Here is a 22798-nt window from a genome sequence, read left to right on the forward strand (position 1 = left end):
GTGATAGTGCCACGCAAAACAAGGGTGCAAGCCCCATCCATAAAATACAAGACCACACCATAACACCACCACCTCTGAATTTTACTGTAGCCGCTACACACATTGGCAGATGATGTTCACCGGGCATTCGCCATACCCACACCCTGTCATCGGATGGCAACACTGTGTACCGTGATTCGTCACTCTGCACAACGTTTTTCCACTGTTCAATTGTCCAGTGTTTACGCTCCTTACACCAAGCGAGGCATCGTTTGGCATTTACCGGCGTGATGTGTGGCTTATGAGCAGCCGCTCGACCATGAAATCCAAGTTTTCTCACCTAACTGTCATAGTACTTGCAATGCATCCGGATGCACTTTGGAATTCCTATGTGATGGTCTGGATAGATGTCTGCCTATTACATATTACGACCCTCTTCAACTGTCGGCGGTCTCTGTCAGTCAACAGACTAGGTCGGCCTGTACGCTTTTGTGTTGTACGTGTTCCTTCACGTTTCCACTTCACTATCACATCGGAAACGGTGGACCTAGGGATGTTTAGGAGTGTGAAAATCTCACGTACAGTCGTATGACACAAATGACACCAATCACCTGACCACTTTCTAAGTCCGTGAGTTCCGCAGAGCGCCACATTCTGCTCTCTCACGATGTCCAATGGCTACTGAGGTCGCTGATATGGAGTACCTGGCAGTAGGTGACTGCACAATGCACCTAATATGAAAAAGTATGCTTTTTGGGGGTGTCCGGATACTTTTGATCACATAATGTAGGTTGCCGCTCCATTCGGATAGGGATGCGTTACTGGAACAGTGGGGTACGGCTAGGTAGGTGAGTGTACATGAGGCATCTCCTTCTGCTGCAGGTGTCCGTGTGGTACCGCGGGGCCTTCAACTGTGGCGGCTCGCTGCTCAGTTCCAGCTGGGTGCTCAGCGCAGCTCACTGCATGGCGGGGTGAGTGATCACACACTACACAAAAATCTTCTTCTTTGGCATACCTGTCTTAACGAAAAATTTCGACTGGACGCTCTCGACTTTCCCCTATTGTTTGCCTCACCCTTAATCTGTTCCCCTGTTCTTTGTCTCTTCCTTAATCTGCTGATAATTTTTCCAGCAGTTCAAATCTCTTTCTTCCTCTCTCTCTCTTTTCTATGCAGTCTTCCCATAAATTATTCTCAGCTGCAGGCAATTTCTTCGTAATATACAGGTTGTTAGGTGTAAGTCAAGATGCTGTGATCTTTGGTACCATAATATGTACCCACTTCAGAGTGTTGGTTTTTCGTGCTTCTAAGTGTCTTCCCGCAAACACGCCACATATGTTACTACCTGATGTTTTCTGCACTGTCGTAACTGTGCCAGTAAAGGTACGTTGTCCAAGACGCGACGCACACTAGCGACTGCGACGGGTCGCTATGTGACGTCAGAAGTTGCCTGCTGGCGCATGCGCAGTTCGAGTTTGGGATGCGACGCACGACTGTTGCGGCAGCTGCCGCAGCACTGCACCAGTGAGCAGTGTTGCGACGGAAGTCGGACGACACAAAGACGTGCGGCTGCCAGAAAGATGTCGAGCCAGTCAAGGAAAACTGAAATGAGCCACTCACAGGGTGTGATGCTCTGTGGGCTGGTCTCGCAACATCCTTGCCTTTACGATTTGAAGAACCCTAAATATAGAGACACTATGTTCAGAGACAGAATTTGGGAAGAAATTGGTGCACAGTTGAAACTGGCAGGTGAGTGAAATATATAATATTTTCCCATTAATGCAAATTTTTCAGGCCTGTTATGAAAATCAGTATAATCCATGCAGATGTAGAATTAAAATGATGAAAATGAACTTGAAGGTCAATTTTAGCATTACTCTTTTTTGTGACGATAAAAATTGAAAACGGCAAGTACATTATAAAATGAACAATCTAAAGTACAACGAGAAAGTTACATTTTACAATACCTTCACTTTGAAAGTAAATGGTAGATTGGTGTCTTGATGATACCTTCTAGTTGTGAAAAACCACCACCAGATTGTTGTACAGCTTTCTGTAATCAATAAATGTTCGTTTTTGAGGAAGGCGTTTCTCAACAGATTGCGCAAACAGTATGTTGCAATAAGTAATTTGTCACATTCACTTCAATTCATTGGTAGAAGATGGTGCTCAAAAAACTTGTGCCAAAAGTGCACTACTGTTTTACAAGGCCCTTCTGGTCTGACACAGTTCACAATTGAAATTCGTCTTTTGTAAATCCTGGAGTCATCTTTTGACTGCAGCTTGGCAAGACTAAATGTTCATGTCATCCATAACGATGTATGCTGTCAGAATATAAGAATATGGAAGTTCATTTGGATGGGAATAAAGAGTCAGTCGGCTATGAAAGTTGCCTTAGCTTGTTCCAAAAGTTTCTGCATGGGAGAAACTGACAAGTATAATTTAGGGAAATTTTGTGAACAAGCACGGACATTATTTCTTCCACATTTCTGCCAGTGTATACTGTAGACGTTCAGAATGAAAATTCTAGAGATGTTTAAGGTGTAACCCTATCTTGTTGTCAAGAACCTGAAACAATGCAATGACGCTAGCGTGCGATTATTGTTAATAAACTTATCTTTCATTGGAATGTTAGGTGAAATGTGCAAAAACAGATGGAGGAATATTCGGGACTCGTATCAGAGAATTAAACGAGAAAGAAAGATTGGAACAGGTTCAGATGCCTCAGCAAAACCAAGAAAATGGGTTCTGCTTGATCACTTGGCTTTAAGAAACCTACATTTCGTGGCATTTTAAATGAAATTGTCAAGAGCATATGGAGAAATATTAGTAACTCATACCGGAGAAATATATGACATGAAATGGTTTCATTAGGTCCAAATGTGTCAGCGAAACAAAACAAATGCATTCTCTATCGTGTGATGACCGCACGATTCTCGTTGCGCGACGACAGAACTGGCGGCTAGTCGCAACGCTCCCAGAGATATATGAGTCCAAATCTCGGAAACGGAGATCGATATCATTCTGATCTCAACTTTAAAAATAATTTCGATATGTTAGCTTCTTTTCATCGGCAACGATGTATGACCTAACTTGAACCATACGTACAGTAGCCAGCGACCACATTTTTCACTGTACACAATTCAAATTTTATGCAGTAGGTTACTTGTAAATTAAGTATCGGAATAACTGTGACGAATATCGGAAAAATAGACACCTCATTAACAAGCTGTGATGTGAAACTGTAAGATACGCAAACATCAATTTTTTGTGCCTTTTACTTTCCTCACAATTGATAGAGAAGTAATATACAGCGGAAAAAAAAACACGCAAAACCGGAAGAGAAAATTTTCAATTTTTTAAAGTAAAAGGAGAATCTGTATCGAAAAACTAACTCTGGGAGCCGATGTAACTTTGTTGCATTAACATACAGTATTTTTTACAGCAAGAAAATCGGATTTCATATTTTTCTTATGTATTTGAATCCTCCGCCGCCGACCGGAGCTTGGGAAACGGCGACGTCTCCAGTCGTGTTGCGGCCGTGTCGCCGTCTGCCAGGGTGGGAAAAGAGGAGGGGGCAGCGTCGCAGTCGCAGGCAAATGCCGCGTCTTGCACAACGTAACTTAAGCGGACTATGTCTGTCAATTTAGGCTGTCAGCTTTGCGTCCATGTGCCAGACATTAACCTCTGACGTGCTCCCATGGGAAAATAGGTATTATTGGCTTGCCCTTGCCACATGTACTCGGATGTACCAACCAACTTAAAAACATGCTACTGCTAATAGCAGTAATTATTAATCTACGAAATAAGTAAATAATGATGTAATGTCGCTCACCAATAAACAATATCTGCATTTACACTCCTAACACTTTGTGTACCTCGACCAACACCTTTCTCTTTCTTATTTTTTTGTTTTTGTTTGGGGTTTAAGGGCGCTCAACTACAGAGGTCATTAGCGCCCAGTCACAATTGTTAGAGCACATAGAATCTAATAAAACTCAAGGGGGGGGGACACCAGAAAGTTCTTACAAAGAGGCAGATAAAATAAGTGAAAGAGTTAAATGTCTTTGGACAATCCAGTCAAAGTAATGAAACGGAGAACACGAGCAGCTGCTCGAGCGTCATCCGCTAAAATATCCTGTAAAGTAGATGGCAGAGACAGGACAACACGGAATTGACTAAAACGGGGCACAACAATAAAACATGGCGCACTGTTAATGCATGACCACAAGGGCACTGCGGGGCTGGGTCACTGGAGAGCAGGTAGCGGTGGCTAAACCGGCAATGCCCAATCTGCAACCTGGTCAGAAGGACCTCTTCTCGCCGAGATGGTCGGGAGGAGGTTGTCCAAGCAGTTGGGAACGGTTTGACTGCTCGGAGCTTGTTTCCTTGAAGTGAGGACCAAGTATCCCACCACAAGGACACAAGCCCCTTACAAACAACCCCACTAACATCAGATGACGGGACACAATGGGAGGCTGGCCGAGGCAGGAGGACTGCAGCCTTGGCTGCAGCATCAGCAGCCTCATTCCCAGGCACTCCTACATGACCGGGAACCCACAGAAAGCTGACAGGAGAGCCACCCTCAGCGAAAGAATGGAGGGACTGCTGGATCCGTTGCACCAAGGGATGGACTGGATATGGAGCTCCAAGGCTCTGAAGAGCACTAAGTGAATCAGAGCAGAGTACATACGATGAATGGCGGTGGCGGCGAGCATATTGAACGGCCTGATGGAGAGCAAAAAGCTCGGCCATAAAGCTGGAACATTGGTCGAGGAGCCGGTATTTAAAGGTGACGGCCCCGACGACAAAGGCACAGCCAACACCATCGTCAGTTTTGGAGCCATCAGTATAAATAAAGGTGTGACTGGCAAGTCGCGAGGAGCCGGTATTTAAAGGTGACGGCCCCGACGACAAAGGCACAGCCAACACCATCGTCAGTTTTGGAGCCATCAGTATAAATAAAGGTGTGACTGGCAAGTCGCGCACGAAGTTCGACAAACCGTGAGCAATACACTGCAGCCGGAGTACCCTGCTTCGGGAGCGAACTGAGGTCCAGATAAACATGAACCGGAGCCTGGAGCCAAGGTGGTGTTGGGCTCTCACCCTCTCTGAAGGTGGTAAGGAGGGCAAAATCCAATTGTCGAAGCAGGCGACGAAAGCGGTCTCCAGGAGGCAGCAGGGCAGATACATACAACCCATACTTGACGGTCGAGAGAATCGGCGAAGAAGGACTGATAAGAGGGGTGGTCGGGCATTGACAACAGCCGGCAGGCATACCGACAAAGCAGTACGTCGTGCCGGTAGGTCAATGGTAATTCGGCAGCTTCAGCATAAAGACTCTCGACGGGACTAGTGTAGAAAGCTCCGGTCGCAAGACGTAACCCCCTATGGTGGATGGAGTTGAGACGGCGTAAGAGAGATAGCCGAGCAGACGAGTAGACGAGGCTCCCATAATCCAGCTTTGATCGGACTATGGACCGATACAAGCAAAGCAGGACAGTGCGATCCGCTCCCCAAGATGAACCACTAAGAACTCTGAGGACATTAAGGGAACGTGTACAAAGAGCAGCCAAATAAGAGATGTGCGGAGACCAACAAAGTTTCCTGTCCAGTGTGAGCCCTAGAAACTTAGTTGTTTCCATGAATAGGAGAACAACGGGACCGAGATGTAAGGATGGCGGAAGGAACACTTTATATCGCCAAAAGTTGATGCAAACCATCTTCTCTTCAGAGAACCGGAAGCCATTTGCCACACTCCATGAGTATAGGCTGTCTAGACAACGCTAAAGGCAGCGCTCCAGGAGGCATGTTCGCTGGGCACTGCAGTAGATCGCGAAGTCATCGACAAAAAGAGAGCCTGAGAAATTAGGTGGAATGCAATCCATAATTGGATTGATCGCTATGGCAAAAAGGGCTACGCTCAAGACGGAGCCCTGAGGCACTCCGTTCTCCTGGAGGAAGACGTCGGACAATACGGAACCCACACATACCCTAAAATTTCGATCTGTTAAAAAGGAATCAATAAAAAGGTGCAGGCGACCGCGTAGACCCCACCTGTGCATAGTGTGGAGGATACCTCCTCTCCAACAGGTATCATAAGCCTTCTCCAAATCGAAGAAAACAGCGACCGTTTGGCGCTTTCGCAAAAAGTTGTTCATGATGAATGTCGACAAGGTCACAAGATGGTCAACAGCGGAGCGGCGGCGACGAAAACCGCATGAACATTGGTAAGTAGCCGTCGAGATTCAAGAATCCAAACTAACCGAGCGTTAACCATGCGCTCCATCACCTTACAGACACAGCTTGTAAGAGAAATGGGGCGGTAACTAGAAGGAAGGTCTCTATCCTTCCCGGGTTTGGGTATAGGAACAACGACGGCGTCACGCCAACGCATGGGGACTTGACCTTCGGTCCAGATGCGATTGTAGGTACGAAGAAGGAAGCTTTTTCCTGCCGGAGAAAGGTGTGCCAGCATCTGAACGTGAATGGCATCTGGCCCCAGAGCAGAGGACCGGGACAGTGCAAGTGCACGTTCGAGTTCCCGCATAGTAAAGGGGGCATTATAATTTTCCAGATTCAGCGAGTGGAAGGAAGGTCGCTGAGCCACTTCTGCCTCTTTCCTGGGAAGGAAGGCAGGGTGGTAATGGGCGGAGCTTGAAACCTCAGCGAAAAAGCAGCCGAAGGCGTTGGAGATATCCACAGGATCAACAAGGACCTCACCATCTGAAGTCAGGCCAGGTACCGAGGAGTGGGCCTTAATGCCCGACAGCCGGCGCAGGCCACCCCAGACGACAGAAGATGGAGTAAAACTGTTGGTTGGTTGGTTGTTTTCGGGGAAGGAGACCAGACAGCGAGGTCATCGGTCCCATCGGATTAGGGAAGGATGGGGAAGGAAGTCGGCCATGCCCTTTGAAAGGAACCATCCCGGCATTTGCCTGGAGCGATTTAGGGAAATCACAGAAAACCTAAATCAGGATGGCCGGACGCGGGATTGAACCGTCGTCCTCCCGAATGCGAGTCCAGTGTCTAACCACTGCGCCACCCCGAGTAAAACTGTTAAAGGAGCTGGTGAAAGAGGCCCAACAAGCTTTTTTGCTGTCTTTGATGACTCTACGGCATTGGGCTCGGAGTCGTTTGTATCCAATACAATTCGCCAACGTAGGATGGCGGCGAAAGGTGCGTAAAGCATGTCGTCGAGCATGGATAGTGTCTCGACAAGCCTCATTCCATCAAGGGACGGAAACGCGACGTCAAGAAGAGGCAGTACGAGGAATGGAACGTTTGGTAGCATTGATGATAACAGCCGTGAGGTATTCGACCTTACTGTCACAACTGAGAAAATCGTGGTCCGGAAATGTCGCCAGGGAGGAGTAAAGTCCCCAGTCAGCTTTCGGTATGTTCCAGCTCGAAGGACGTGGGGAGGGGGGTGTGGTGCAGGAGACGAACGACACAGTGATCGCTCGAATAGGTGTCAGAAAGGACATACTACTCGAACCGATGGGCAAGACTGGTAGAACAGATCGAGAGGTCCAAGTGGGAGGAAAGTCGGGGCGCCGGTATTGAGGCAGACGAGATTGAGATGGTTGAAGACATCCGCCAAGAGGGAGCCTCTCTGACAGGATGCAGGAGAGCCCCAAAGGGGATGATGGACATTGAAGTCGCCAAACAATAAAAACGGCGGAGGAAGCTGAACAATCAGGTGCATCATGTCAGCCCGACTAACTGCGGATGACGATGGAGTGTAGACGGTACAAACAGAAAAGGTAAAGGCAGAAAGAGTAATACGGACAGCTATTGCTTGGAGTGGGGTGGTCAATGGGAGGGGATGGTAATAGACATCGTCCCGAACGAGCAACATGACCCCACCATGAGCTGGAATACCATCCACAGGGGGGAGGTCAGACCGCTCCGAGGTATAGTGGGTAAAAGCAATACGGTCAGTTGGGCACAACTTGGTTTCCTGGAGACCAAGGACGAGCAGACAGTGCAGGTGGAGGAACAGTTGTAATTCCTCCCGATTAGATTGAATACCTCTTATGTTCCAATGTAACAAAGCCATCGCTAGTCAGAAAAGAGGGCGAATGAAACGGGTGAAGAGCTGGTCACCTCGACAGCCGTGGAGGGCCAGGTGTCGAGGGAACAACGCTACAACCGGCGGGAGGCGGATCCTGTTCCATCGAATCGTCGCCAGCGGCGGCCGCTTTCCCGGGTTGCGTAGGAGGGGCAGCATCATTCGCCGATGAGGGGCCAGCTGAGCGCCTGGCAGCAGAGCGTCCCGGCGAAACTGAGGACGGCTGGGAGCAGCGACTCATGGATGGAGCGTCAGACGAAACGCGCCGGGGTGGAGAGGGGGATAAAGATTTCTTCTTGGAGGCCTTCTTGGAAGGCCGATGAGGCACGGGGATGGTGGGCTGGATCCGAAGAAGGTCCTCACGTGCGGGGTCCGTTTTGACACGTCGGACCTCGGAAGCTGGGGTCTGGAACGTTTCCCCGATGGATGCCTGAGAAGAGGATCGCTTCTCAGGCGGCGGAGGGGGAGGAGGAGGAAGGGTGGCCCCTGGGGCAGAGGGGGCAGGGGCCGCGAGGGAGGAGTATTTGGAACGGAGGGATTTGGGAGGTGGAGGCATAGACCCCGGATGGGGTGAGGAGGTGGAGGGGGGACAGGATAGGGGTGAGGATACTGTGGAAGGAGTGGACACGACGGAGGCAAACGAAGTTGTCAACGTCATAGGATGGAGGCGGTCATACTTCTTCCTGGCCTCAGAATAAGAGAGACGATCCAAAGTTTTTAATTCTTGAATCTTCTTCTCCTTCTTCTCCTTCTGAGGCGGGATGTAAGGTCGCACGTCGCATCGGTAGCACATCATGTTTACCTTCTCTGTGAGAACGGCACCCTCGAAGGCGAGGATAAAGGCTCCGGTGTCTATGCGACGGTCTTTGGGGCCGCGCTGATCTCGCCAGACGAAATGCACGCCTCGGCGCTCCAGGTTGGCCCTGAGCTCCTCATCAGATTGCAGCAGGAGGTCCTGATGAAAAATAACCCCCTGCGTCCTATTCAGAGCCAGATGCGGCACAATAGACACTGGGATGTCCCCTAGTTGGTCGCACGCCTGGAGCGCCGCCGACTGTGTGGCGGAGGTGGTCTTTATAAGAATGGACCCCGAACGCATTTTACTGAGAGCCTCGATTTCCCCAAAGATGTCCTCGATGTGCTGGACAAAGAACATGGGCTTGGAGGTGGCGAACGTCCCCCCATCGGTCCGAGAACAGACTAAAAAGCGGGGGAAGTACTTCGCCCCAAGCCGGCGGGCCTGTCCTTCCTCCCAGGGAGTGGCCAAGGGGGAAAGGGCAGGAGAACCAGAACCAGAGACAGTACCTTTCTTTTTAAAAGACTCGGCCGCAGGGCGACCTGATACATGTTGACGTTTCATGTGCGAAACGTCCGCCCCGATACCACCCACTCCGACCAGGGGCTCTCCCCACGGGCGCCACCCAGCCTCAGCAAGGGCCACCTGGCAGGATGACCGTTGCCGGGAGTCCCGATGCCCCAAGGAGACGGGCAACTACTCCTTGGCCGACGTGGGGAGGGTGCAGCTCAGGTATTGGCAATACGATCCCTGTGTTGACAGGGGGCTACAACCTAGAGGGTACATGACGACCCCACCACAATGGGCTGGCTACCGTGCTGGATTTCGGGTGCCATGGAAAGTCCATCATGATTGTAGGTGCAGATGGGAACGCACTATGGGCGTAACTCGTGCAACCCATCAGGGGTTTAGGCCCAATTTGAGGAACAATGGGAGTGGTTACAACGCCGTTACAATGCTGAGTGCCAAGGTCTAAGTGCACTGAGGACCAATGATACACCACGTAAGGCGTCCTTCCCCAAAAGGCTCGTACTTCTGTAGAATTTTGAAAAAAGGAGGTCAAACCCCAAGGGGGACCATCACATGGAAGGCCGAAACGGTTGAAACTCCTTTTAGTCGCCTCTTACGACAGGCAGGAATACCTCGGGCCTATTCTTATCCCCGAACCCCCAGGGGGGATTCTCTTTCTTAAGATTTCCACTAGTCAGTGCGAGAACTATCGCACAATCAGATAAATGGCTAATGCATACAACTTACGGACAACTATAAGGTACAGAAGAATGGGAAACAAAACTGAGGATCTCCTAAATGACGATTAGTTTGACTTTCAAGAAGGGCAGGAAACCAGAAAGGCAGTTCTGATGTTGCCCTTCAGATTGAAAGGAAGACTTAAGAGAAATGAACACACATTCATTTGATTTATATACCTGAAGAAAGCATACGAGAGTGTAAAATGGTGCAAATTGATGGAAATTCTGAAAAAATTGGGAGTAAGCTGTAGGGAATGACGGATAATATACAATAGGCACAAGAGCCGTGAGGGAACAATAAGACTGAAAGAACAACAATGGAATGCTCGAATTAAAAAGGGAGTGTAAGAGGAACATTGTCTTCTGCTCTACTGTTCAGTTTACACGTAGAAAAAGCAATGCTGAAAAAAAAAATGAAATGAAATGATCGTATGGCATTGTTGGCCGGGAGGCTCCATTCATTGGAGTTCGCCCGCCGTATTGCAAGTCCTTTTTAGGTGACGCCACATCGGCGACTTGCGAGTCAATGATGATGAGAATGATGATGGACACACAACACCCAGTCCCCTGCCGGGAATCGAACCCGGGCCCCCTGCGTGGTAGGCGGTAACGTTACCGCTACGCTACGGAGGCGGACAAAAGAAATATTAAAGAGTGTGATTAAAATTGTGGGTGAAAGGATATCAATGATAAAATTCTATGATGACAATGCTATCCTCAGTGTAGGTGACGAAGAATTATGGTATCTGTTGAATGGAATGAACAGTCTAAAAACACAGATAATGGACTTAGCGTAAACTGAAGAAAGACGTAAGTAAGGAGAAGTAGCAGAAATGAGACCAGCAAGAAGCTTAACACCAAAATTGGTGATAACGAAGTAGACGAGGTTAAAGAATTCAGCCACCTTGGAAGTAAAATAAGCCATGACGGATGAAGCAAGGAGAACATAAAAACAGACGAGCACACGCAAAGAGGACATCCCTAGTCAAAATAAGCCTACTAGTATCAAATATAGGCCTCCGTTTAAGGAAGAAATTTATGAAAACGTATGTTTGGAGCACGGAATTGTATGGTATGGATCACGGACTGTTTGAAAGTCAGAAAAGATTTGGTGTTATAGAAGGGCGCTGAAAATTAGCTCTATTGATAAGGTAAGCAATGGGGGGGTTCACCGCAGAATAGGCGACGAAAGGAACGTATGGAAAACACTGACAATAAGAAGGGACAGGATTATTGGACACATCAGAGAATAACGACCATGTACTGGAGGGGGCTATAGACGATTAAAACTGTTGGGGAAAACACACACTGGAATGTATCCAGCAAATAACTGAAGACGTGGGGTGCAAATGCTGTTCTGAGATGAAAAGTTTGGCACGAGAGCGGAATTAAGAAGAAGCATCAAACCAATCCGAAGTATGACGACTGAAATAAATAAATAAGTAAATAAATAATTAAATAAATACACAAACAAACAGCGCGCACCTCGCGAACACCTTGCAATAGAAAAAATGAATTTGCCGAATGGAATGGGCTACGGTATCTGCCCCAACCAGTTCAAACATACAGTGCATCGTTGTAGAAACCGTCGTCACACACTGGCTGACCACAAGAGGATTGCCTTGAAGAGGCCAGAGTAACATGTCTCGAATACCTTGTGGACGACATATCAAGGACTGTCCCAAGCATGCTAACAATGCCTGGGGTGGAGCAATACGTTACTGGCTTTTGAAATGAAATCATTGACGCGACTGGACTGTAAGAATTTGTTATTGATTATTTGTCGATGCTGTGCAGAAGTGACTAACTGCACTGCGTTTTTTATTGTTAGCAGTATGGGTTAAAATCTTCACTGACACTATGTGGAGGCGTCTATAATAACGCTGTGTATTTTGGCGTTTTTTCCACATGTGTATGTCCTCTCTTTCACGTATATTAACCGAAGCAGAATTGATCGGGATTTTATACCAGGACAATTAGCTTATTTCAGAAAGATTATGTTAATCACAGAGGACACAGAGGATGCATTTTATGGATTGGGTTTCTTTGAGATGCTTGTATGATTATTAATTTATAAGTGTGTGTCTAATAATACCAGGTGGAATAAACAACATGTTCCCCCTTCCTCAATATGGCTCTGGCACTCAGACTATGTAGCTCAACCAGTGGTTGTTCCCTGGATAATAATCTCTGAAATAGTGCAGAGGATTATCAATGTTGAAACTTCCTGACAAATTAAAACTGTGTGCCGGACCGAGACTCGAAATTCAGGACCTTTGCCTTCTGCGGGCAAGTGCTCTACCATCTGAGCAACCCAAGCACGACTCACGCCCCGTCCTCACACCTTTACTTCCGCCAGTACCTCGTCTCTTACATTCTTACCTCCCCCATTTTGTGGCAAGCTATGTCTCCGCCATATGCTTTCTTCCAGGAGTGCTAGTTCTGCAGTATCTCAGGAGAGCTTCTGTGAAGCTTGGAAGGCAGGAGACGAGGTACTGGCGGAAGTAAAGCTATGAGGACGGGACGTGAGTCGTGCTTGGGTAGCTTAGATGGTAGAACACTTGCCCGCGGAAGGCAAAGGTCCCGAAGTTCGAGTCTCGGTCCGGCACACAGTTTTAATCGGCCAGGATGTTTCATATCAGCGCACACTACGCTCGGAGTGAAAATTTTATTCTGGAAATATCAGTGTTTTTTCATGTTTGGACGTGGTTCGTGCTTTCTCCACACTGCATTGGTTAGCATTATCGCAGCACAATGCGTGTAAGTGTGTCTGCCGCATGTAATCCCGGTTTTTAGTTCGCACTCAGATCTGATGATGAGGCCATTGGTATGTATGTCCGCATATGTTTTGTAGTACGCTGGCGACGACATGCCATTCAGACATACGTGATATTTCCTGTCTTTGTAAGCAATGGTCTTTAGATTGTGTTTATCTAAAGTTATCGCATTATGCCTTGCACTTCGTTATGCATACTTTTCATTGATTTTAGGTTTCACCTTCCACCTGAAAATGGTTCTACAGCTGAAATCATCGCAGTGAAACAAATAAATATTAAAAAACTTGCTGTAAAACAACTGAAATGATCCCATTTAAAAAGTATGTTACAACTGTGGTGCGAGCCGGTGTGGCTGAGCGATTCTAGACGCTACAGTCTGGAACCGTGCGACAGCTACGGTCGCAGGTTCGAATCCTGCCTCGGTCATGGATGTGTGTGATGTCCTTAGGAAAGTTAGGTTTAAGTAGTTCTAAGTTCTAGGGGACTGGTGACCTCAGAAGTTGAGTCCCATAGTCCTCAGAGCTATTTGAACCATTTTTGAACAACTGTGGTGCCCAACGAAGGCAAAAACGTATTTACTGTCCAGCAGCAGATTTTGATTTCGCAGATGTGCACTTTCGAACAAACTTCCTTCACTTCTCTGATCGTGTGGTTTTTATTTCACAGTGAAGTCTTTTTATTGTTTCATAAAGCTTGTTCTTTCATTTCGTGCGCCCCTTGAATCTAAGCCCTCATGCGTTCGTACATTTCTTTCGAATAGCTGATTTTGTGACTATAATTACTGTGTCCTTGTTTGTGAAGTGCATGGACGTGTGTGTGTGTGTGTGTGTGTGTGTGTGCAAATGTGCGGACGCGAAAGAGGAAGAGAGAGTTTTGCATCGTTTGAATTCATTTACAATCCCTGATTAATCGACGTTGTTTTGTTGTGTGTTTAATGGTGATGGTTTATTATCTGCTATCAACTTGTCACTGCCAATAGATCTTTTCGATGATTGAACTTTTCGAAATTAGTGGTAAAATTTCGTAATTGGTTGTGTGTTATTTAGTTTTCCACCATACAGCGTCGAGTGCGGTAGTAATCACATAGCATTTTCAATAGTCCGACCGCTGTTTATTACAGTGGAAAGGTCCATTTTGCACCATGACTTGTGTAAATATGCGTATGTGGACAAATTCGTTGAATCAAAGACACGTTGTACACCTAAACTGCTCGGAGTGAGGCGTTGGTCGGCTTTTTACTACACGTGTAAGTTTCGGTGATAGCGCGTCCGTAACTGTATTCGATCTGAATAACAGCAAAGGGCCATTCTGCTGTATACTGCCAGTGCTATGAATGTTCTTCTAGTTGACTGAAGCGTGGCATGGCTGCGGTTTGTATGCTGTGTGTGTTGTCAAGCACTCTGTAGAATACATTAGTCTCCTCCAGAAGACATGGCACTTATATCGTGTAACACCGCATATTACCTTCGTAATTGCCTCAGTTCGGCAAGTAAGAGAGACAAAAAGTTTCTCCAAGCATGTTATATTCAACTGCAACCACTCATTGAAGATCAGAACCTGTGCAGCTCCCAAATTGGGGGAATGATTATTAGTACATTTCACCTCCTGTTCAAATAGTCCAGGAACATTTTCTATGAGATTATGTTCGCATGGCGTAGGATACTCATCACACAGGACAGAACTTGCTCACCGAGAATGTTGAAATAAACATCATGGATCATGTTTACAGTACCCTAAATGAAGGAATTCAAGCCGTGATGCGAAAACTATCTCCCCAAAACATCTCAGAACCACCTTCAGACTGAACTACACGCTCCACACACACACACACACACACACACACACACACACACACACACACACACACACACACACACAGAGCAGAACATTGGGCGTCTTGTACCATTTGAAAAGAGGCATTATCTCTGCTTCCCGGTCCTCATAACACGCATTCAGAAAGTTGCTCCCCAGGTCCTGTGTTTCCCGTCTTATTGAAGATGTGTCAGTCTCTGTGTTGTTTGGCCAGTTGAAGGCATGCACCACTATGTGATGCTGCGAACAATGACCTTTTGCGACTCCAAATTTGCAGTGTTCAGCCGGAAATAGGTTGAGATGCACCTGCGTTCATTGTGTAAGTAGGCTGTTTATATTTTCTTATTGGCAACGTTACGTAGCGCTCTGTATGAAAATCACTGGCTGTGCTGTGTGCAGCCTGTGGCTGGTTTGCATTGTTGTCTGCCATTGTAGTGTTGGGCAGCGGCAGCTGGATGTGAACAGCGCGTAGCGTTGCGCAGTTGGAGGTGAGCCGCCAGCAGTGGTGAATGTGAGGAGAGAGATGGCGGAGTTTTGTAATTTGTCATGAACTGCTATATATATTATGACTATTAAGGTAAATACATTGTTTGTTCTCTATTAATATCTTTCATTTGCTAACTATCCCTATCAGTAGTTAGTGCCTTCCTTAGTTTGAATCTTTTATTTAGCTGGCAGTAGTGGCGCTCGCTGTATTGCAGTAGTTCGAGTAACGAAGATTTTTGTGAGGTAAGTGATTTCTGAAAGGTATAGTTTAATGTTACTCAGGGCCATTCTTTTGTAGGGATTTTTGAAAGTCAGATTGCGTTGCGCTAAATAATATTGTATGTCAGTTTAAGCATAGTCTTGTACAATTGTTAAAAGAGGACGTTTCATAATAGGAAGCTTAAATTCCTGTCGGATTTGAAAGGCGTGATACACGTCGCTGGTCCTTGTCGCTCACAACAGTATTCCGACCTCTGTTCTTAGGCCGTGTTACATGGTTGCGAATCCTTGTAGGCAAATTAGACAGTCCACGTTGATACACCAACAAATCGGACAATTTCATTGACAGCGTGATCAACGCAACGTCGGGAAAGGGCAGCACCTTTTTCCCTTCCCGTCACGTTTCGTCGTCGAGCTTTCTTACTGCGCTGACTCCATACGACCGGCACATCCAGGGTACCTCGGCCCCCTGGTTCCATTTCCATGCCATCTACAGCGCTGCAAAGCATCTGGTGTGTTCACTGAAGGGGCTAACTCATACTTTGTATGGTGAGATTATTTGCATGATAGAACGTCTGTTACAGTATAGTGTCATGGTTGCACCTCAAAAAATGGTTCAAATGGCTCTTAACACCTTGGGACTTAACATCTGAGGTCATCAGTCCCCTAGAATTAGAACTACTTAAACCTAACTGACCTAAGGACAGCACACACATCCATGCCCGAGGCAGGATTCGAACCTGCGACCGTAGCAGCAGCGCGGTTCCAGACTGAACCGCCTAGAACCGCTCGGCTACAACGGGCGGCTCATAGTTGCACCTCCGCTGTTGCTTAATTAATAAGTACTTACTTTATTACTGTTCGCAAGACTGGCAGTTTTCGGCTTTAGAAGCCATTCTCAACTGCTATAGGTTCCCACGGCATATCGTAATATATCCGACTATAATTAGCAGTCGAAACAAGGCCCCGGGAGTAGACAACATTCCATTAGAACTACTGACATCCTTGAGAGAGTCAGTCCTGACAAAACTACACCATCTGGTGAGCAAAATGTATGAGACAGGCGAAATAACCTCAGAATTCAAGAAGAATATAATAATTCCAATCCCAAAGAAAGCAGGTGTTGACAGATGCGAAAATTACCGAACTATCAGTTTAATAAGTCACGGCTGCAAAATGCTAACGCGAATTCTTTACAGACGAATGGAAAAACTGGTAGAAGCCGACCTCGGGGAAGATCAGTGTGGATTCCGTAGAAATATTGGAACACGTGAGGCAATACTGACCCTACGACTTATCTTAGAAAAAAATTAAGGAAAGGCAAACCTACGTTTCTAGCGTTTGTAGATTTAGAGAAAGCTTTTGACATTGTGGACTGGAATACTCTCTTCCAAATTCTGAAGGTGGGAGGTGTAAAATACAGGGAGCGAAAGGCTATTTACAATTTGTACAGAAACGAGATGGCAGTTATAAGAGTCGACGGACATGAAAGGGAAGCAATGGTTGGGAAGGGAATGAGACAGTGTAGTAGCCTATCCCCGATTTTATTCAATCTGTGTACTGAGCAAGCAGTAAAGGAAACAAAAGAAAAATTCGGAGTAGGTATTAAAATCCATGGAGAAGAAATAAAACTTTGAGGTTCACTGATGACGTTGTAATTCTGTCAGAGACAGCAAAGGACTTGGAAGAGCAGTTGAACGGAATGGACAGTGTCTTGAAAGGAGGATATAAGATGAACATCAACAAAAGCAAAACGAGGATAATGGAATGTAGTGGAATTAAATCAGGTGATGCTGAGGGTATTAGATTAGGAAATGAGACACTTAAATGAGTTTTGCTATTTGGAGAGTAAAGTAATTGATGATGGTCAAAGTAGAGGGGATATAAAATGTTCTCTGGAAATGGCAAGGAAATTGTTTCCGAAAAAGAGGAATTTGTTAACATCGAGTATAGATTTAAGAGTCAGGAAATTGTTTCTGAAAGTATTTGTATGGTGTGTAGCCATGTCCTGAAGTGAAACATGCACGATAAATAGTTTGGACAAGAAGAGAATACGAGCTTTCGCTGGCCGCGGTGGTCTTGCGGTTCTGGGGCTGCAGTCCGGAACCGCGGGACTGCTACGCTCACACGTTCGAATCCTGCCTCGGGCATGGATGTGTGTGATCTCCTTAGGTTAGTTAGGTTTAAGTAGTTCTAAGTTCTAGGGGACTGATGACTTAAGATGTTAAGTCCCATAGTGCTCAGAGCCATTTGAACCATTGAACGAGCTTTCGAATGTGGTGCTACAGAAGAAGGCTGAAGATTAGATGGGTAGATCACATGACTAATGAGGAGGTATTGAACAGAACTGGGGAGAAGAGAAGTTTGTGGCACAACTTGACTAGAAGAAGGGATCGGTTGGTAGGACATGTTCTGAGGCATCAAGGGATCACCAATTTGGTATTGGAGGGCAGCGTGGAGGGTAAAAATCGTAGAGGGAGACCAAGAGATGAATACACTAAGCAGATTCAGCAGGATGTAGGCTGCAGTACGTACTGGGAGATGAAGCAGTTTGCACAGGATAGAGTAGCTTGGAGAGCTGCATAAAACCAGTCTCAGGACTGAAGACCAAAACAACAACAATAAGTAGCAGTCGTGGCCCTTCCGAAAGAGAGGGCATACGTGTGCAAGCGTCTAGTAAAAAAAATATTTACTGAATACAGTAAGGGTACCCGTGGTCTATAGGGCAGTCTCCAGAGAATGCCGACGTGAAATACTTAGTTCTTGTGATGCCGGCACGGTAGCTCAGCGTGTTCGGTCAGAGGGTTAGCAGCCCTCTGTAACAAAAAACTGAGTTACTCGATCAACAACGAACTTAAACGGATGTATTACGACGTCCGCCCCGAGCAGATTCAACGAACAAAAGCGAACAAAATGAGATTAAAAAAAAAGGGGTAGCGTCTTTGATTCATAATGAAAACGTCTTCGCTCCCGGGTTCGATCCCCGCCACTGCCTAAATTTTGATAAATAATCAGCATTGGCGGCCGAAGACTTCCGGCATAAGAAGTCAGCCTCATTCTGCCAACGGCCTTGTCAAAGAGGGCGGAGGAGCGGATAGAGGTTCGGGGCACTCTCTTGTCCTAGGGGTGGGAAATTGCCCCTAAAGGCGGAAGAATCAGCAATGATCAACGACATGAGGATGCAGAAGGCAATGGAAACCACTGCATTAAAGACACGTAACGTGTATCCACAGGATATGTGGCCTGTAACTGAAGAAGTGTCATGATGATCTCTCCATTGGCAAAAGATTCCGGAATAGTCCCCCATTCGGATCTCCGGGAGGGGACTGCCAAGGGGGAGGTTACCATGAGAAAAAGATTGAATAATCAACTAAAGGATAACGTTCGACGAGTCGGGGCGTGGAATGTCAGAAGCTTGAACGTGGTAGGGAAACTAGAAAATCTGAAAAGGGAAATGCAAAGGCTCAGTCTAGGTATAGTAGGGGTCAGTGAAGTGAAGTGGAAGGAAGACAAGGATTTCTGGTCAGATGAGTATCGGGTATATCAACACTAGCAGAAAATGGTATAACAGGTGTAGGATTCGTTATGAATAGGAAAGTAGGGCAGAGGGTGTGTTACTGTGAACAGTTCAGTGACCGGGTTGTTCTAATCAGAATCGACAGCAGACCAACACCGACAACGATAGTTCAGGTTTACATGCCGACGTCGCAAGCTGAAGATAAACAGATAGAGAAAGTGTATGAGGATATTGAAAGGGTAATGCAGTATGTAAAGGGGGACGAAAATCTAATAGTCATGGGCGACTGGAATGCAGTTGTAGGGGAAGGAGTAGAAGAAAAGGTTACAGGAGAATATGGGCTTGGGACAAGGAATGAAAGAGGAGAAAGACTAATTGAGTTCTGTAACAAGTTTCAGCTAGTAATAGCGAATTGCCCTATTCAAGAATCACAAGAGGAGGAGGTATACTTGGAAAAGGCCGGGAGATACGGGAAGATTTCAATTAGATTACATCATGGTCAGACAGAGATTCCGAAATCAGATACTGGATTGTAAGGCGTACCCAGGAGCAGATATAGACTCAGATCACAATATAGTATTGATGAAGAGTAGGCTGAAGTTCAAGACATTTGTCAGGAAGCATCAATACGCAAAGAAGTGGGATACAGAAGTACTAAGGAATGACGAGATACGTTTGAAGATCTCTAACGCTATAGATACAGCAATAATGAATAGCACAGTAGGCAGTACAGTTGAAGAGGAATGGACATCTCTACAAAGGGCCATCACAGACGTTGGGAAGGAAAACATAGGTACAAAGAAGGTAGCTGCGAAGAAACCATGGGTAACAGAAGAAATACTTCAGTTGATTGATGAAAGGAGGAAGTACAAACATGTTCCGGGAAAATCAGGAATAAAGAACTACAAGTCGCTGAGGAATGAAATAAATAGGAAGTGCAGGGAAGCTAAGACGAAATGGCTGCAGGATAAATGTGAAGACATCGAAAAAGATATGATTGTCGGAAGGACAGACTCAGCATACAGGAAAGTCAAAACAACCTTTGGTGACATTAAAAGCAACGGTGGTAACATTAAGAGTGCAACGGGAATTCCACTGTTAAATGCAGAGGAGAGAGCATATAGGGGGTAATAATACACTGAAAGCTTCTTGGCCTTAATTTGACGAATAAATTTCTGAGAAAGTACGTTTGGATTGTAGCATTGTATGGTAGTGAAACATGGACTGTGGGAAAACCAGAACAGAAGAGAATCGAAGCATTTGAGATGTGGTGCTATAGACGAATGTTGAAAATTAGGTGGACTGATAAGATTAGGGATGAGGAGGTTCTACGCAGAATCGGAGAGGAAAGGAACATGTGGAAAACACTGGTAAGGAGAAGGGACAGGATGGTAGGACATCTGCTAAGACATGAGGGAATGACTTCCATGATACTAGAGGGAGCTGTAGAGGGCAAAAACTGTAGAGGAAGACAGAGATTGGAATATGTCAAGCAAATAATTGAGTACGTAGGTTGCAAGTGCTACTCTGAGATGAAGAGGTTAGCACAGGAAAGGAATTCGTGGCGGGCCGCATCAAACCAGTCAGTAGACTGATAACCAAAGAAAAAAAAACTGTAATGGTCATTGTTTAATCTATTGGCATGTTCCTAAACGCTGCATGTACTGATTTTCGTAGTGACAAAAAGAAAAAGGAAACGAAATGAGCCAATAGAAACCGATTGAGAATGACTATTGTTCTAGACCAGGAGCAGTGGTATTGTGTTCACGAAATGTACTTACCGTCAAATATGCAAGTGCGGCAGGAAGAGCACCCTGTACCACCGAAAGTGGTTACTGGTGTGAAGTAATGAAGAGGATTGATTGTTCGCGGCAGCTATACAGCCTCAACACAGTGACGAATAGGGTTAGGCAATAGTATGGCGAAAGTGATGGCGACGTAGATGAGCAACAATTTACAATAATTTATAAACAGGAACTTTATAATATATAACTTTAGTGTGAAGAAGTGCGTGGCAATAGTTCGTCATTCATTCGAACAGATCTGTCGCTAGCTCTAGTACTGAATCCACGGAACGATAACCACGAATGTTTGTAGAATGTACAGTTTGTTTCTTCTTGGTGGCGACTATGATTGAGCCTTGGTGTGTCTTAAGATAATCATAATAATGTGCATTACTGCCGCTGTCATTCGAGAGGAGCCATTTGCCGTCTTATATCCACGATTAGTGGATGGATGTTCACTTGTGGACTACTTGTGTGACGTCAGGCAGATGCATGAAATAGTCCTTGCCGTGTGCCACTCTGCCTGGAAGCTGGCCTTAACTCATCTGCACCTGAGTACTAGGCAGCTCGGCGGTCTAGGAGGCAGCAGTGGACACCAGATATGCATTTACACGCTGGAGGAGGAGGAGATTAGTGTTTAACGTCCCGTCGACAACGAGGTCATTAGAGACGGAGCGCAAGCTCGGGTGAGGGAAGGATGGCGAAGGAAATCGGCCGTGCCCTTTCAAAGGAACCATCCCGGCATTTGCCTGAAGCGATTTAGGGAAATCACGGAAAACCTAAATCAGGATGGCCGGAGACGGGATTGAACCGTCGTCCTCCCGAATGCGAGTCCAGTGTGCTAACCACTGCGCCACCTCGCTCGGTTTTACACGCTGGCTGTCAGGGCTGAACCCTAAAGACTTGCGCCACAAACAGGCCCACATGAGAAAAATTTTAAATTATAATTATATTAATAATGCGGTACCGATAGGTTTGTTTATAAATAAATCTTCTGCTACCAGTCACGATTTTTCCTTTATTTATTTTACTTTTCGCACGTCGCGTTTCGGGAAATAATTCCCATTTTAAAGTGCGTTTTTTGTGCGTTTTAAGCCATTTCTATTGATGTTGTCAATGTGTGAGGGACTGCTTCATTTCGTTGACTTTTACTGCAATACATCAGAAACACGCTATTTTTTAGTTGGGTATCGATTCCTTTGGTGAAGTTAGTGGCGAAATTTAGAAGGATTTGTACGTACATTTTTCTAATGGTCCATTTGTGCAGAGTCTCACACACGCTAAACATCACACACAACTCATCGTACATTTTACTCATCGAAAATATCTTATATAAACAAAACAGTTACAAAGATATTCTTACAGGTAGCCCACAGAGATAACATTATTGGTCTTCCACAGATTATGATATGGTTTCGTACAGATGTTATTTACACTACTGGCCATTAAAATTGCTACACCAAGAAGAAATGCAAATGATAAACGGTTATTCATTAGACAAACATATTATACTACAACTGACATATGATTACATTTTCACGCAATTTGGGTGCTTAGATCCTGAGAAATCAGTACCCAAAACAACCACCTCTGGCCGTAATAACGGCCGTGATACGCCTGGGCATTGCGTCAAACAGAGCTTGGATGGCGTGTACATGTACAGCTGCCCATGCAGCTTGAACACGATTCCACAGTTCATCAAGAGTAGTGACTGGCGTATTGTGACGAGTCAGTGGCTCCGCCACATTGAACGGATGTTTTCAATTGGTGAGAGATCTGGAGAAGGTGCTGGCCAGGGCGGCAGTCGAACATTTTCTGTATGTAGAAACGCCCGTACAGGACCTGCAACATGCGGTCGTGCATTATCCTGCTAAAATGTAGGGTTTCGCAGGGTTCGAATGAAGGGTAGAGCCACGGGTCGTAACACATCTGAAATGTAACGTCCACTGTTCAAAGTGTCGTCAATGCGAACAAGAGGTGACCGTCACGCGTAACCAATGGCAACCCATACCATCACGCCGGTTGATACGCCAGTATGGCGATGAATACACGCTTCCAATGTACGTTCACCGCGATGTCGCCAAACACGGATGTGACTATCACGAT

General features: G+C 46.1%; 1 protein-coding gene across 1 annotated transcript in view; it reads left to right on the plus strand.

The window, feature by feature from the left end:
* The first annotated feature begins 837 nt into the window (after positions 1–837).
* LOC126188378 (trypsin-1-like) overlaps positions 838–22798 on the plus strand; it is a 78351-nt gene continuing 56390 nt past the window's right edge. Inside the window, exon 1 of the mRNA XM_049929977.1 lies at positions 838–950. Within this exon, the coding sequence (XP_049785934.1) occupies positions 838–950 (113 nt within the window). The remainder of the gene's footprint in view (positions 951–22798) is intronic.

This window comes from Schistocerca cancellata, chromosome 5 (genome assembly GCF_023864275.1).
Source record: "Schistocerca cancellata isolate TAMUIC-IGC-003103 chromosome 5, iqSchCanc2.1, whole genome shotgun sequence".
Lineage (NCBI taxonomy): Eukaryota > Metazoa > Arthropoda > Insecta > Orthoptera > Acrididae > Schistocerca > Schistocerca cancellata.